Source organism: Apus apus, chromosome 3, assembly GCF_020740795.1.
Source record: "Apus apus isolate bApuApu2 chromosome 3, bApuApu2.pri.cur, whole genome shotgun sequence".
Classification (NCBI taxonomy): Eukaryota; Metazoa; Chordata; class Aves; order Apodiformes; family Apodidae; genus Apus; species Apus apus.
Genome location: NC_067284.1, coordinates 87,816,936 through 87,833,850, shown reverse-complemented (window position 1 = coordinate 87,833,850; position 16,915 = coordinate 87,816,936). Strand labels below are relative to the sequence as shown.

The 16,915-nt window shown below is 41.8% G+C and overlaps 1 protein-coding gene across 1 annotated transcript in view; it reads left to right on the top strand.

Moving 5' to 3' along the window:
• The window catches only part of PGBD5 (piggyBac transposable element derived 5), a 68,504-nt gene that overhangs the window by 22,594 nt on the left and 28,995 nt on the right, over window positions 1-16,915 (top strand). Inside the window, exons 2-3 of the mRNA XM_051615187.1 lie at window positions 6,058-6,485; window positions 14,877-15,011. Coding sequence (XP_051471147.1) covers window positions 6,058-6,485; window positions 14,877-15,011 — 563 coding nt within the window. The remainder of the gene's footprint in view (window positions 1-6,057; window positions 6,486-14,876; window positions 15,012-16,915) is intronic.

Genomic DNA, 16,915 nt, shown 5'->3' with positions numbered 1-16,915 from the left:
AGGCAAATCACACATTGCTAAATAGCTTGGAATAAAAATAAGTGAAACCAAATGTAGAGCAAAAGCGTGTGCTACTGAGTGCCCAGGCAAGAGTGCAAAGTAAGTTTCTGGCAGAAAATGACCTAGTAAAAACTTATTCAGAAGAATGGGCTGCTGGGGAGAGAGAGCCCTTATGGTCTAAGAGGAGAACCATCTTTTGAAGGAGCATATTCCATTTCTTCTTTCTCATGTAAGAAAGCCAATATAGTGTCTTTTTGGAAATTGTTTGGGTTGGTTTGGTTTTTTTTGCATCCTCAGATGTTGGGTCTGAGCTCCAAGCAGCTCTACAGTGCACATTATGTTTTGATCACTTATATAGAATTCTTGTGCTAGTCAGTCCTAAAGAAGATACATTTACCAAAACAGCAAATTCAAGCATCTACTTGCCTTAAAATACTGGTTAGAACCATGAAACGCAGCTGGTATAAATTAGGATGACTCCTTTGATTTGAGAAAGTAGACTTGACACCGAAGCTTTGATTGCTTTTTTTAATGAAGATTAAGGAAATCATGCAGTATGATATCCTTCATTACAGACCATTACAGGCTACTTGCTGCCTATTTCCTACAGGAGAGCAGTATCTGAAATAAACTGGAATACAGTGCAGAACTGTTAAATGCACTTACTTTGAGCTGTCTCGACTGCCTTGTCATAAGGCTGTCAAACTGGCTGTGGTTTGGGAATGGTCTGATTTCTTCCAGGCCATTAAGAACAGACCTGATACGAAAACTGATTTTCTGGCCAGCCAGATAAGCTCCTGTGCTTCCAAAGCTTACATGAGGGCACTTAACATGAAGCTGGAATTCTAAAAAATCTCACTTGGGGAATATTAAAACATTGTTTTTTATTTTCATGCTATTTTTTCAGCTCTTTGTATTGGTCTCTGCACATTGATAAGGATGAAAAATTCTTTATGTCTGTCATATGTCATCAATTGACACTTTCCATGAAAACGTTATTTTTTTGATGAATGTGTATTTTCTGACTGAAATCTTCCATCAGCATATTTTTATGTTCTCTAAATAAGACCTAAAAATCATGTTGTGTACTTTTGAAAAGGTAACTACTCAGGAATATAGAACAGTCTCTAATTGGTAGGACTTAGGAAAAAGGAATTAATTTGCTTTTCAGATCCTCTTCTTTGAAAGCTGTGCCATACGTCAGAGGAGAAAATACTTCCCAATTGCCAAAAAACCTCCCAGGTTCTGTGTAGATTTTTCTTATACGTGTCTGTATATAATACACCTACATTTGCTGTCCTCATGTGTGACTGTGAGTTTTTAGATTTTTGCTCAGAGGGCAGTAAGATGCCTTCTAAATTCTTTAAACTGATGCTTCTATCACTCTTTTGCATGATTCAAGAATATTGGGGTCTGCCTACTAGCTAATGAAGTTAAATTAGTTTGAAAGTCAACCCTAGATTAGCTCAGTACAAGGTTTGTTTCCAAACAATGCAATTTGGATTCGCATACATAATGTAATACCTGGGCCTGTCAAGGTAACAGGAGGTTTTATCATGAACTTCGGTTACACTTTCAATAAGAGCTCTGTCTTTTGCAAAGAAGAGCAAAGGGAGAATTTTATTCTGCTACATTTTCTTCTTACACATCTGATTTTTCCTGCCCAAAATGTCAATGCTTTTGACCTTAAGATTTGTATGTTATTTTGTAAGCACTGATAGGCTACAGTAGGTTTTGAAACGTTCCATCTTTTATTCTGAATCTGTGAGCGCTGAGCTACTAAATAACAGGTTGGTGATCAGAACAGGAAAAATGGAAGAGGATAAATTAGCCTGTTAAAAATGTGCTCAAATTATTTAGTCCTGCAAACCAAGTAAGTAAGGAAAAATAGTTAATTCTTTTGGAGTTCTCATTTTTTTCCTGACATGCTGCACAATAAGAAAGGCTAGAAACACTGGTGCAACTGGAGCAGGAGGAAGAATGTGACTGATGGAGACCCAACCTAGAGAGATCAGAGGAAGAAGCGCAGGGGCTGCCTAAAGGGTGGCCACAGAGAAGTTGCACGTGAACTTTTTTCTCAAATCACTCTGTTTTTTTTCTGCACTGTGTATGCTTGCTGAGAACCTAAGCATGCAGCCAGCTCTCTCGCCAGGCACCAGACCCAGCGAGGCTTCTGCAGTTTGCCCTGAGCAGAGCTGAGCCAAGCTGGGCTCCGCAATGCGCGCAGGCTGAGGGCGAGGTGCCAGCTTCTGCTCCTCAATCCTACCTCCAGTATCGAAACACAAATGGCTTTCCCTGCTTTCCCTTTGTTTCTTTTGAGTCTATTTTTAAATTTTAAGTAGCTCTGGCTCCGGGGGAGACATTCCTACTGAGTGCAAAACCAAAAATGGAATGAATGTGGTGAAAATATGTTGTAGTAGCTCTGATGACTTGCAAGGTAATTGCTGCTGATTGCACATGCAAGTTTTTGCTGGTAGGCAGGGTGAAAAGGAAGAAGAGTTTGTGTGTGCATGATACATCATAACAGAGGAAGTTTATGTTATCTTCCATGTTTTGCAATGGCACATAAACAAGCCCAAAGTGCAAGTGCTGGCATGTGTGCTGCCAGAGGGCACAGTAGTGCCCTATTCCCACCCTGTGTGCACAGAGCAGTGGGTCTGCATGTTTGGAAATGCCAAGAGTGCTTTGGTGCTCTGACTCTATAACTTATATTGGAAATCCCAATTTTTTTAAAAAAGCAAAAACCCCTATGTAAATAAATATATTTTCCATGCACACACTTTAGGGCAGAGGAGAGAGAAAAATCTGAATTTTACAGTCATAGTTGTATATTCACTCTGAGAATATAAGACTAGGCAAAGCTACTATTTTATTTATCTGAGTAAAGCTTTGAAAGGTCAGTGGTGCATATAAGGAACAGTGACCTCTCTTCATATCAGTATTTTCTGGGTAAATGTCATTTAAGTAAATGTAAAAATCCCTAAAAAGTACAAATTCACTATTTAGGTTTCTTACGCAGTTGGCTCTATATTTGAGATATGTTTATGTACTTAGAACGTAATATTTAAATAATTTATTTTAGACTAGTCATTAACTATGCAAAACTCAATTAATGTTAAAAATTCAGTTCTCTTCCTGCTGAAATTCAATGTTGTCACTCTTGTTTTATGGCATATCAGTAAATTACAGTTGTGCTCGCTTTGCCATAAAGGCTGCTTTTTAAGACAATGAGATTATACAGGGGCTTTCAGAATTATATTTGGTCAACAATTAGGTTGATGTTTGAGTCAGTAAGTGATTCAGCTCACTTTTTTTAGAACTGTGTGGGTTCTGTATGGCAAATGGATACAAATCTTGCATATTTATTTCAAGAAGGAGAGCAGATAGGAGATTGTGTGGCTAGGGTAGGATTGCTGGGTAAGAAAGGATTGTCCTTATCCAGTATACCTGGCAGTTTTCCATAATCACTTTTCAAGGCAAACTTGCAGTTACTGAAAACCTAATTATACACAAAATAACCTTTGTTAGCTTCTGAGTGCTCTGGAGTTCTTAAATATGAAGTCCAGCCTCTTGTCCATATCCACCTGTCTCAAGACTGACGTATTTCACTTTTTGAGACTTAATGCTTTAGGGATGCATTTTGGTTGCCGTAGGCAAGATTGAAAATGTCACCCCCAATCCCAGCTTCTGCTTCTAAAGGAAAAACTTAAAAACTACCTCTGTGCTCTACCTGGAAGGTTGCCTGGGCACTGGAGTTTTATCCAACAGCTACTCAAGACTTCCTGTGCAAGTAGGAATACACTCCAAAAGCCGTATCTACTGTAGAATGTCAAAACTTGATTAAGTTGTAGGGAAGGAGGAAGTGATGTACTGTAAGTCATTCATACAGAATCATTTGTAGAGCATTTTATGTCAGCTATAACCATCTAGTGAGTACTAGCTGAATATAAATCTCCTGATCAAAAGAGGAGAACTCTTTCTTAAGAGGCTTTATTATTGCAATAGCAGTTATGCTTAAATAAGTATATCTATGCTAGTCCCATAGTTTTCACTTGATAATGGAAACCTTTTATCATTTAAGCTGAAATTTTCTGCTCAGTCCTTACCACAATGTGGTTTATGTGGGGCTCTTTACTCTGGTCTTCCTATGTAGAGGAATGTGCTTTGAACTGAACTGTTTCCCTTCCGGTTTCTCAATCTCTCAAATTAAAATTGGTAAGACATCTTTAAATATATGTTTCTTTCCTCACTACAGCTGGGAAATAAAAAATCCACTTCTGTTTATTTTTCTGGCATTCTTTGCAATCTGAAGCTTCACTGTTTCAATGTCTTGGTGCTATTTTTGCTGTCTTTCTAACATCTTGAGTTCACCAGAGTGCACCCAAACACTAAGGCTTAAGAGTAAGTCCAACCACAGTATTTGTGTAGTTCCTTATAGTACTATTTCATGCAAAATGTCTGCAAGCTGTAATCATTGCTGTAACTAAGGGTGTGAGCTGAGATACAGGGGTAATGGAAAATGTGACCTGACCAATCCATTAGGGTATATTTGCAGAGCCACATGGCAGAACAGCAAATCTCCGAAAGCTCTGATTCAGATGGGAGAGCTGATGCTGAGATCTGAGCAGCCATGTAGTGCAATGAAGACTCGATCTTTTTAGGCAGAACTTCAAATGAGGAGCTGTGTGCCTTCTGCTTTTGACCACAAAGACTGTTCAGGCAGTCCCAGGGCTGAAGGGAGGCTGTTAAACTAAGGTGCAGTATTTATTGAATCCAACTCTTAGTCTGGGGTTACAATCATGACACTGTCTTTTCCACAGAGACATAGAACTGCTCTTGAGCACTGGCCTGTCCATTGAGTTTATCCATTCTGCCCCTCTCAGATGTATTGGTTTTCACTGCTTCTGGATGTCCCTGCCCCCACAGCCCTTACTAAAGCACTGCCATAGGGTGGGAGCATGAAGAAGACCACTTTTAAAATATAGCTTAATTAGCTCATGAAAGGGATTAGAGGAGAAAGAGCTATAAGGACTGGTGTTTGCGTCCCTGGTATTGCAGGCTCCATGTTCCTAATTTGGCTTAATGTAATCTGGTGTTTGACTTCGTAACCTTGTTACACTGATACAGTGCTGCCAACTCTTAGAGCCTCCTGTTTTCTTTGTTTTGATTCCCTCCTCTTCTTGTAGAATAGTTGAAAGTAGCAGAGAAAGTGCAAAATTGGTGAAAAGTTAGAGTAATGACAGCATGGGACTTCAAGGCTTATTACATTGTGGGAGGAAGAGGACTGGTGTATGCACTGTAATGCTAAAAATACTCCCTGTGATGTGGGATAACACTAGCCACGTTACGTCTTTGGCTTGTTCTGGTGATATGCTGTCCTGGGGATGTCACAGTGCAGGAGAAGGCTCCAGTGTGGTGGCAGAGACACAGAACTCAGAAGTGCATAGGCATGATCTGCACAGCTACATGTCTGAAGCAGCAGCAGATTTGAAAGTCACAGGATTAATGACAATTAACTAAACAGAAATTAGAAGTGCAGAAGAAAATGTGGGATCAGGTTCTAGTGCCCAGGAATTATGTCAGCTGGGATAAGGGCAGCACTCTCTCTGGAGGGCTCAGACACCTTCTTTCTGGGCTATTTTGAGGGAGGCACTGCTTTGGCACGCATGTGACAAATCAAAGACTATGCAGGAAAAGGCCAAAACAGCTGTTGAGGATGAAATGTTCAGATAGTGTGTGAAAAATATATGCTACTTGGCACACCTGCATGCCCTCTAAGTCTTGGTACAAATGAACAAGTGTACAGAGCAGAGGATGAACTAATCAGAGTGTGCTGTACTTGTGCAGTAAAGGAAGAAGACAGAGGAAGTAGGGTGGAAGTTTCCTGATGAGATCTGTCAGACAGTGGATATGCTTTCAGAGGAATTAGCTGATATGCCATCACTTTGGCCTAGTTTTCCTACTTTAGAAAAGTTAGTTCTGCTTTAAATTGCTGGTGTTGCATGTGTTTGCAATGATCAGGAGTGAGTTTATCTTCCCTTCATGCTTTTGTCCTAGGTCCAACACGAAAAATGCCCCTGACTGCCAGTGCCATGGACTTTTTTCAACTCTTTGTCCCTGACAACGTACTTAAGAATATGGTGGTCCAAACCAACATGTATGCCAAGAAGTACCAGGAGAGGTTCGGTAGTGATGACACCTGGATTGATGTCACCTTAACAGAAATGAAGGCCTTCTTAGGCTACATGATATCAACCAGCATCCACCACTGTGAGTCCGTTCTCAGCATCTGGAGCAGCGGCTTCTACAGCAACAAGAGCATTGCACTTATCATGACACAATCACGGTTTGAGAAGATTCTGAAGTACTTCCATGTTGTGGCCTTCCGCTCGAGCCAGACAACACATAGCCTCTACAAAATCCAGCCTTTTCTGGACTCTCTGCAGAGTGGCTTTGACTCTGCTTTTAGACCTTCACAAGCCCAGGTAAGAGTTAGCCTATTGGCAGGGAACATCTAACCTAGGTGCTCTAGGTTGTCTTGCTATGCCTGAAAGTGCAGAGCACAGCTGCCTGTAGAAAGAGCTGGGGCTTTGCAGTGTGAAGCCAGGCTGTGCTGCCTCCATGAAGCAAGAGAGAAAGTGGCACTATCCTATGCCATTTCTCAGCACCATATGACTTACAGCTCTGTGGTGCAGGTACCTGACGTGTTTCAATAGGAATGATACTCTGAGCTGGAGCTGTTTGCTTTAGTGGTCTAAACAAGTCTGCAGACTTCTCAATGGGCTTGACACCAGCGGGTTTTGTTATTGTGAAGATGGGTTGCAAGTTCCTCCTGTGAGAGAGAGCAGAAAGAGCACAGGTGGTGAACCTGGGCTGGATGGAAAACCTGGAGCTGCTCCTGCTATAGGCTAAGGGTTGGATGTAGGAGCTGAGCTTGCTAGGAATGTCCAGCTCTGACCTTAGCAGTAGGTGCTTGCCATGTGGTCCAGCAGCATGGCTACCTCCTCACAACTGGGCAAAGGGAAAATAACCAGGGCGGCAGGTGCCCTTGCTCACTGCAGCTGTCAGCTGCCCTCAGCAGCACTGCCTTTGCCTTATGCCAGTCCTGGTTTTGAATGATGGGTGATACTCCCATGGAAAAACTTACTGATGTGTGGATTTGCAACCACAGTGCCAGTGAGCTGGAAATATTTCTAGACTACCAGGAATAAAAGTAAACAGGATTCCAATGAATTTTAATTTCCAGATACAATTAGGGGTAGAGCCAATCTGTAGGAAGACTGCTCCATAGACTGGGAAGACAGTATAGGGATCTAAATATAGTAACTTACGTAACAGCTAGTTGTCTGACCAAAGCTGTACAGTTGAACAATTTTATTTTTTTTAAGTGCAAATAAATCTTTTCTTGTACCAGTATAAACTCTATTCTTTTGGAGCTGTTGCTACTGGTCATATTCAGAAGTCTGGAAAGAAAAAGGAATAAGCATGAAATATACTTCCACTTGAAATAATTTCTCAACCAACTCCCTGTTTTCAGATATAAAATGATAAAGATTTCACCTAGACATTTGGAAAGGGTGTTGTGTCCATCATCCTCTTTTTCTTCCTGTTTCCCCTCCGAAGCATCATATTTTTGCCTGGTGCCCAAAATTAATGAAGACATAGATGCATCATAACCATTGAAGTGTGCCTAAAATAAATTTGGAATGATTACAGGTTTCTTCTAATTTATAGACAATAAAAGTCATACCTGTATTATTCAGGACAACAGCTGTCTAAAAAACTGTTACTGTAGAGAAGGGAGGAGTGTTCTCACTCTGCCATGCCAGCAAGGTGCAGTTCCGTTGAGACAAAACAGGCAGTGATAGACATGCTATTGCTGGGACAGAGCTCTCATTCAGATATGAAATCTAATCCTTAAGGCCACTGACTTCAGTGGGCGGAAGACAAGGCTTCAGAAATGTGATCAGTGTCTAATGTAAATGCTGATAATGGTGTGCTGTGGGACATGCTGTGAGTGCAAATCCATTAAAGGATAAAATTTGATTTGCATGTTTATCCCTTCTCTCTTCCCCCCTCCCGAGCAATGTTTGAGAACTGAATTGACAAAATCATAGCATCCTTATTTGCAGTGGCAAAACATTTAAATCTCCACAAATAAAATGTATGCTTATGCTGAGCTTGGTAAGGAGATGGTACTTTAACAAAAAATACGAGGGGAAAAAGTAGTGACAGCCCAGTTCTCTTCCTTCCCTCTCCACTTCTCTGCTCTCTTGTCAGTGTTTACATCAGTCATTTTTATACAGCATGTTTCGGTGGTATTGAGCAGAACATAAAGAACTAAAATACAACTACAAAAATAACTCTGTGAGAGAAAAAAAGGTTTTGAATTTGCTGTTAAAATACTCTAGTGTAGAGCTGGTAGCCTACTGGAGAGTGTTCCAGGCCTCCTCTTGAAAGGAGCCTTGTGCCATTCTCCTGGGTGCCATAAGGCTAGGCTTCACACTACCTGTCTCAAGAGACTAGGACCCCATCTGCTAAGAACATCAGGAAAGACCTCTCCCTAGAAATTGTCTTGAGTGCAGATTAGCAGACTATGGTAAGCATCAAACTCAGAATGTCAGGCCCAGTGAGAAATAAGAGAAATAATTAAAAATAATAACCCTGTTGCACAGGAACAAAGGGAAAAGACAAGGGGAAAAACACATTCAGATGGACTTCTGGATGTGCTGCCTCTGAAAGCGTTTTGGGAAGAGGGGCCCAGTTTTCTGTAATCTGTGGTACTTGAATATGAGACTTGTTGTATCTGGGTGGCTTGTGCCTGAGCCATGATGTGTGCTGAAGTTTTAGGGTAACATCTTGTAAGCAGCATCAAGCGGAGGAATGACTTGGGCTCCTTGCTATTGAGTGCAGCAAGGCTGTTCATGCTTGCAGGTAGACTTGTTACTGACTTTCTTCCTCTGTCAGGGTGGTCTCACAGAACATGGGTTAGGAAGATGCTATGTTTAACTCACCCAATGGACAGAGCCAACAGTCTGCATCCAGCAGGCATTGCAACATCTGCTTTCACAGTTATTTCTTCTATAGATTTGCACTTTTCTTTTTGGAGAGCTAAAAAAGATTCTTCAAGATCTTTTCTGTCAGAAAATATTTAGGGTTTTTTTTCTCATCTGTGGCTCTTCCAACCATGACGATTCTGTGATTCTGTGACTCTCCCCAAAAACGTGCATGCAAAAATGACACCACAGTTTCTATGAAAGGAAACAGAGGAAGAGAGAACTGTGCTAATATACCAAAACAAAGAAAGCAATCTAGTGAATTATAGTTATTTTGCTAAATATACTGAGGAAACAAAAGGAAAAAAATATTCTCAAGCTCATGAAGGTATTGAAAGCCCAGAACATTGTAATTGTGTATCAGCAGCTCTAGCTTCAATTTCAAAAGTAAAAAAAATTGTGTTTGGACCTAGATTGGATAGGAATGACAGGAATATTTTCTGCATCCTGTCCCTCCCCAGCAACTTCTGTATAAGTAACTGCTGCCTCTACCTGAGCAGCAAGAGGAGGAGTTGTGCATCAGTTCCCAGAATCATCTCTTTGCTGCTTGGCTTTTTAGTTGTGCTACTGTCTATAACTTGAAGCCTGAAGACAGGGAAGACACCCTGCCTGAGCTCAGGAGATATACTGCAACAAGTTCAAGGGTACTTACCTGCCAAGGATATATACTGAATTCCAGAAACCAGAGGAGGTCAGGAAGATAACATCAGTGCTCAAATATCCTTCTGTGCCTGCTGAGTATTTATATGCTTATCAGCGGGATGTGACTAGACAGGATTGCTGTCTCTGGCTGCCCCTGACTGGCATGGGAGAGGCCAGGAGCACAACTCCAGGCACTCTTCCTCTACTACCAAAGTATCTTCTCTTTGGCATCTTGGAACCAAACAGTTTTGCATTTGCTCAGTGAAATGTCAGCAGGGAACAGTCGTCTTAAGTCCTTACCTCAGGCAGGAATGAACTCCCTGGCAAAAAGAGAGGTCCAACTCCAACCTCTTGCTCTAAGGGCATGGTGCTGAAGTTTGGCCAGTTACTAGCAGGCTTGTTTGTATTTTGCTCTTGGTGGTATCATAGGGTACAGCTAAGCACTTTCAACATAGTTCTTGAAAACCAGCTCACAGCATTAGACCACAGCTTGTTTGAAAATATCGGTCGATCTGCTCATAGATTTTTTTGTGTCCACGTGATTAAATCTTGGACATTTCCAAATGTTAAGATCTTGCTCCAGTCATACCTTCCATATCCCACTGTTCTTGTTTTTAAAATGATTCATTGTGAGTTACAGGTTCTGACCCCAAACCAGGACTGTTCTGTTGTAGGGCTTCTGTGGGCGTAACACAAACATGTAAGTATTCAGAGGACATCAGCCAAGTGTGAAGCATAGAGCAAAAGAAAGACAGACAGAGGAGCAAGAGTATTCAATAGCAAGGTAAACTTCTGATATCCTGTAACTCTTGGCCAGTTGATCCTCTGGTGAAAGCCAGATTTTAGGCAGAGCTTGACAGCAGAAAATGATGAACCTTCTTGGCTATTTTTAAATTACCTAATGTTAATGGAGTGCTGTAAGAATGGATTTTATTCTTTTCCTTTATGGACAGTCAGTTGATGACAAATGGGTAGAAGAGCATGAAATCATGGTTTCATCAAAGATGGGAGTTAACCTTTGAATGATAGCAGAGAGGATCAGTAAAATGTGGACAGGCCAAAAAGGACTTTGAAAATGAAGAGAGAGGATCTGTCTGATGTCAGAACTGAAAAAGAGCTATCAGAGAGAAATAAAGAAAAGTGACATGGCCGATGTGATGGACTAGGAGAATGGCTTCCAGCAGCAATTCATCAGGCAGGATTGCCTTACCTTGAGGCCAGAAGGAAAACTGTTGCAGGATGGCAGTGGGTTTGAATGAAAACATGACTGGGTGGGTGGGTTGTTACTTTAAAATGAGAAACATTTTAGAGCTGTTACTCAGAAAGCATGAAAAATGCAGGCACTGCCAGGCTCAGAATACCTTGCAAGGAGCTGGAGGTAAAGCCTGACATTCACATTCACTGGCCAGTGACATCTGCAGCAGGAGGAGAGGGATGGCTGCAGTGACCAAAAAAGGAGAAATTAAGGGGTTATCTTAAGGGAAGGGAGATGGAGCATAAATAAATCATAACTGGCAGTAAGATACGCCAACAGAGATGTCAGATACTAGCAGAAAATTTAGTTTAGACAGGAGGAGCTTTGGAGTAAAGAAGCAGAAGCACAAGCTGCTGTTGCAGAAGAAATAGCAGAAGCTGTGTGTACAGGTGCTGTTACCCAGGGTACTCTGTTTACAACTGGATGGTACCCACCAAAAGCCAGACACAAGGTAAGCTGGGGCAGTTTCTCCAGGAAACAGGCTGAAGAGACTGCCTATGTTGGGGATGGCCGTGGAGCTAAAAGAAGGTGAGCTATCTCAAGGATGTGTTGGTTCATTATTGAATGCAATGGAGTCTAGGAAGTCCAAGTACAAAAAAGCTTGCGGCTCTGGGCTTTGCCTACAAGCCTATTTGGGCTGTAGCGAGAGCAGGATGGGTGTAACTGGAATGGAAAGAGCTTTGGAGATAAACTAAAATGGAAAAGGAAAAAAGGCACTCATGACAGTGGCTAGCTGTTTTGTTCAGTGAATGAAAGATGTTATGAGATGGACCAGTTACTGGAGAGGCAAGAGTCCAAGATGGCCCTCCAACACTTGGAGTGCATATACTTATTAAAGGGAAAACAAAGAGTGAAAGCTTCACAAGATCTACCAGCGATGAGGATGGCTACAAAGAAGAGAAAAACAAAACAAAACAAAACACAAAAAACACCCAATGAGATAGCTGTGGGGGAGCAAACAACTAGATGAGGAGCTTCTTAGACTGGAACACAACTGGGGATTAAAGAGAAGAAAAAGGAGCCAATTTCTATTAAGAAATCCACAAAATACCTTGCATCAAAGGAAGTCAGAATAGGAAAAGGGGGGGGCTTGGGGAGTGAGTCAAAGATGCTGAAGAGGCAGCCAGGAATACATGTAGGAGTCAATTAAGCTTGAAAGTAGATTTTTATCTAGGAAGATGAGAAGCAGGAAAGAATATGCCATGAGGGCAGTAAGACAATTCCTGGAAAAGCAGATATTGCAGTGACAGCAGGGATGGGGAATGGGAAAAGGAGCAGATACCACTTTGCATAGGGATTTGGCAAAGAAATGGATTCGAGATTACAGAAGGAGCAAGGAGACTGAGAATGATGGAGGGTGAACAAACTGATAAGACTGACCAGTGGCAATAGGGCTAACTTTTGTCATAAGAAAACCATACCAGTGCCGGAAGCAACAAACTGCCCCCTTTGAAGACAAGACATGGATCAGCTGTTCCAGCAGTAGACACAGCCCATACAGTGCCTTGCTTGCAAAGTGCTTTATAGCTGTTGAAGCAGTGGTTGAGCATGGAGGGGAGACAAGTACTGTCTGGAGGAAGCAAGAAGAGCAAGCTCCATGGTTTTTGTTTTCGTTTCCCTGTCCGTTCACATTCCTTCTGCAGCAACAGCAAATCTTGCCCAACTCTGTTTCCATTTCCTCCTTCCCAGCAGTTCCATAGGGACTTTCTGAAGCACTAGTCTTCACATGGAGAAACGGGAATGAGTTGAATTTCTGGGATAGGGGAAAGGATGGAAAGCTCTGGATTCTAGGGGAAGGTAAGGCTGAGAATGTGTAGGGAGAAGAGAAATACAGGGAGAGGTTTTTTGGAATTCAGATTTGCTTTCTAAGTCTAAGAATGACAGAGTTTACTGTGTCTTAGAAGGCAGAAAGAGTGGTAAGAGTAAGCAGGATGCAGCTTAATGACAGGGGGTAAAAATATTTCTTCAATAATGCTTGTACAGCCTTTTATTTCTGCTGCTCTCCATCATACAGCATGGGAGATCGTAATAGTTGAATCACACCACTCTGCAGGATCTGGCAGGTAAAACTGCCTTTCCAGAAGCTGAGGAGTTCTTAACAGCATATCCAGCTCCATCCCAAGGGATGTGGTCCTCCTCTCTGTATGGAAGAGGCAGGAAGGCAAAAGCAAATGAGGACACGACTAATATTTGCAAAATGCTGTCAGAATTCCTGGAGGTGGAAGTGTGAAATTCCCCAGGTAGCCTTTGGAAGGAAGAGTGGTGTTTTGTGCGGACCTTGAGAGAGGCTCCAGTAGGGAAATGGGGCAATGGCTCCAGTGGGGAAATGGGGCAGTTTCAGCTTTAAGAATAAATAGCTTTGTGTGCAGCTCTCCTAGCTTGCATCTGCATTTTGGTGTATAATTTGAACATCTCACAAGAGTGCTTTCAGATGGTCCTCTGAATGTTTTATGAGCTGTTAAGAAGTGGAGTGTGTATAAATGAAAGTGTGCAGCCGCCACTGTGTGGGGAGGGCACGGATGCCTATTTTGGGCTGACAGAATGATGTTCAACAAACGTCTTGTATCCAGGAGGCCAGCAGCTGCTCATCACTGGTACTTAACTGCTTACCCACCACACCTCTCCTATGAGCAGGGCTGCCAGGTTTAAGGCCGCATTGTTCTCATTTCCACCACCAGCTGCATGCAGATGTGCAGAAAAGAACACATGTAGATGTGGGAAGGGTTGGTCTGAGGGTGAGAGCCTCTTCATTGTGGATAGCCTGTCTCCTGGTTACTGGAAAAGATCATAACCCATCTGACTAATTTTACATGTGTCTTTTAAATGGTATGAATTATGGTCGGCCAGGATTGCTCTCCCCTCATGTACTAGGAGGGGAGCCTGCAGTAGCTTGCTCTGATACAGATGTAGATGTCTGAATTTGGTCAGCATTAATCAACCTTTCAACATTTTCCAAACATTTTTACTCTCACACATGAATTGCTAGACACCTCAGACACTAGTCAGGGATTCACCTGTTATGCACAGAAACCTGTGAGCTGAAAGAAAGTAGGGCTGTTTTTCTATAGGTAGCTTCCCTAGTGTAAAAACCTAACAACTTTGCTACAGAATGAATGGACAGAAGTGTAACAACACAGCTGTAAGGAACAGTGAACCACTTGTATCATCTAGATACAGATTGCAGAAATTGCTTCACTTTCAGTTTTTCATTACTTTCTCCAATCTACCTTGTCCTTTTCTATTCCCACCACTGGTCCTTTCTTTTTCTGCCTCCTTTTGTCAAGTTTTTCAGCTTGTGAGGCAGGAGAGACTTCCCTGAAGCTGCTGCCACCAGGAAAAAATGTTTTCTGTCACTTCTCTGCCTCCTTAAGTGGCAACAGAAAATATCCTTTTCTCCCTTAACTTCTCTCCCTCTTTGCTGTGTGTTTTCTTTTGCTGTAGCCAAGGAGTGTACATTACAACATATTGTAGGGGATGATTGAGTGGAATACATTCTGCCAAATGAGATGAAGCTGATGATGAAGCTTAGAGAAGGATGCAGCTAATAATCCCCACCCTCTCCACATCCCCACCTCATTTTGGAAACATGTTGAGCTGTAGCTAATAGTGACAGGTAGAGGCCACATTTTGGAGGGATGTTAAAATGAAGCTGATAGTGAGAAGTGAGAGCCATGCCTTGCAGTGTTTGCAAGCCATGTATAGAGCACCTATCCACACAGGAGTGTGGCTGGCCAGGCTATTCTTTTTTTCATTGGATGGTAGCATCGAACAAAAGTGGTTTTGCTCTTTTGTATGAGGTGGTGAGCACAAGCACAATGCAAGGATTGTATTTCCCCTGAAGCAGCAGTAAAGCACCATTTTCTCAGCTGTCATGTACTCCTCTGTTTTTTTCCTCCCCCCACCTCTTTTCTTGCCAACTGCAGGTTCTACATGAGCCCCTGATTGATGAGGATCCTGTTTTCATTGCCACATGCACAGAGAGGGAGCTGCGCAAGAGGAAAAAGAGGAAATTCAGTCTCTGGGTCCGGCAGTGCTCATCCACTGGTTTCATCTGCCAGGTGGGTTTTATCTCTTCAGATGTCTTGATTCATTTCCAGGAGGCCCTTAAGCGTATTGCAGGACCAAAGGCAGCAGTCACTTCTCTTCATTGCCTTGCCCAGGACTGCAGTGTGAATATAGCTGGCCTCTTACTCCCACAGATACTAGATCTGAAGGACAGTGACAAGTTCCTGATGCTCTGTTTGCTCTATGATTTAACTGAGGGTGCCTGACTCTAATAGTATCCATCTGTCTGCCAGCCCTAAGCTAATTAAATTGAAAGGGAGTTAAAAGATCTGCCTGTTTGTACATCCTAAGTTTATCTAAATGTCTAGGTACTGTGACTTCTGTAATTTTTAATGAGTCGGCTTCTCTTTCTAAGTATAACACTGCATCTGTGGTAGCCAGTGGTATCCAATAGACTTAATCAATATGTGTAAAGATGTCCATGTTTCTGTGAAAAACATATTAGCAAGGTTTCCTATTACTTCTCTTTCACACCTCTATTTCTCTACCAGAGAAATAAAATTTGATGTGACTTCAAGGTAAGATATGAGCCTGAGTAGGAGATGTGTTAAAGGGGTTTTTTTAGTGTTGTAGAGTATTAGGGACAACTTTTCTCATTCTTATATTCCTCAATTGCTGATGTGTTTTGGGAGCTCTTGAAAAATCTTGCCTTTTTTTTGATACCTAGAGATGAAGGAACAGATATTTTCCGATATATTTATTTATTTATTTTTACTCAAGAACTTCTGTGAAAACTTGTTGTCCTGCATGTTCCTGAGCAGTGGTTCAGAGGTACAGATAGGAGGACTGCCTCCTCAGGCTGTATGCACGTCAAAACTGCAGGGCCTGTGGGTTTGCTGCAGTAGAACATTTGTTCATTGTGAAGTTTGATCCGTGAATCACTGGGACTGTTTGAGTAGCTATGCAAGAAAAGGGGCTCACTGGGAACAGCGGTTTGCATTTTCAGCACTGCTGTTCACTCTAAGAAGAAAATTAGGATCATACACCTTCCATCTAGGTTTTAAAGCAGTTGTTTTGTCTGATAAAAAATAGATTCACCTTGTGAAGCATCCATGGAAGTTTTCACTCTCAAGGCTTTTGGAGAGCCGCTTGCTACACAGAGGCAGTGTCCTTGATCTCCAAGGTGAACTCCACCAGTCCCACATTCAGCTTATTACTGAAGTGTAATGGGTACAGTGAGCACAAAGTTTGCTGATCTCTCTTGCCATTCTTCCCCAGCCAACTGCCACCAATGAATAGTTCTTCAGACATGCCAGAGGTTTCCGATTCTGAGCTATAATTATGTTGTGCCTCCCATCCTGTCCATTGAGAAAGTAAATTAATGGAATGTCAAATTAAACAGAATAGATGCTCAACACCACCCTAATCCTTTTGCTCCCTTAATGAATTAGATACTCATGCTTCACTTGCATCCGGATGACATTCAGGATTATCTTAGCAGCTGCCTTCTATTTTCATTCCATGACTTGGCTTTAATTATCATCATGCTATAATGATTGGTTGGGTAAGAGGGACTCTAGTGAAGCATGAAAAAAAGTAATATACAGCAACATGAATGTTCATGCTAAAATAGAAAAACCTGGTCTGGGGAGAATGGGGATCTTCAACTACAATATACTTGAAATGCTTCATTCAGTTATATGTCACACTTACGAGGGATCTTGCAGAATGCAAAACACTGATTTGGTGATTATTTAGTTTGTTTACTGTATTAAAACAGAGGGTGGTTTGGTTTTGTTGGGTTTTTTTGTTTTTTTTTTAAATTTTCTTCTGTGTTTAACATATGGAAATAACTGATCTAAGCAAGAAGAAAATCCGGTGTTTTCTCCTCTCCTGTGCACACTTTCCCTCCATCTCTTCAAACTGGTATGGTGAAGGAAGGACTTGTTGCCTGATA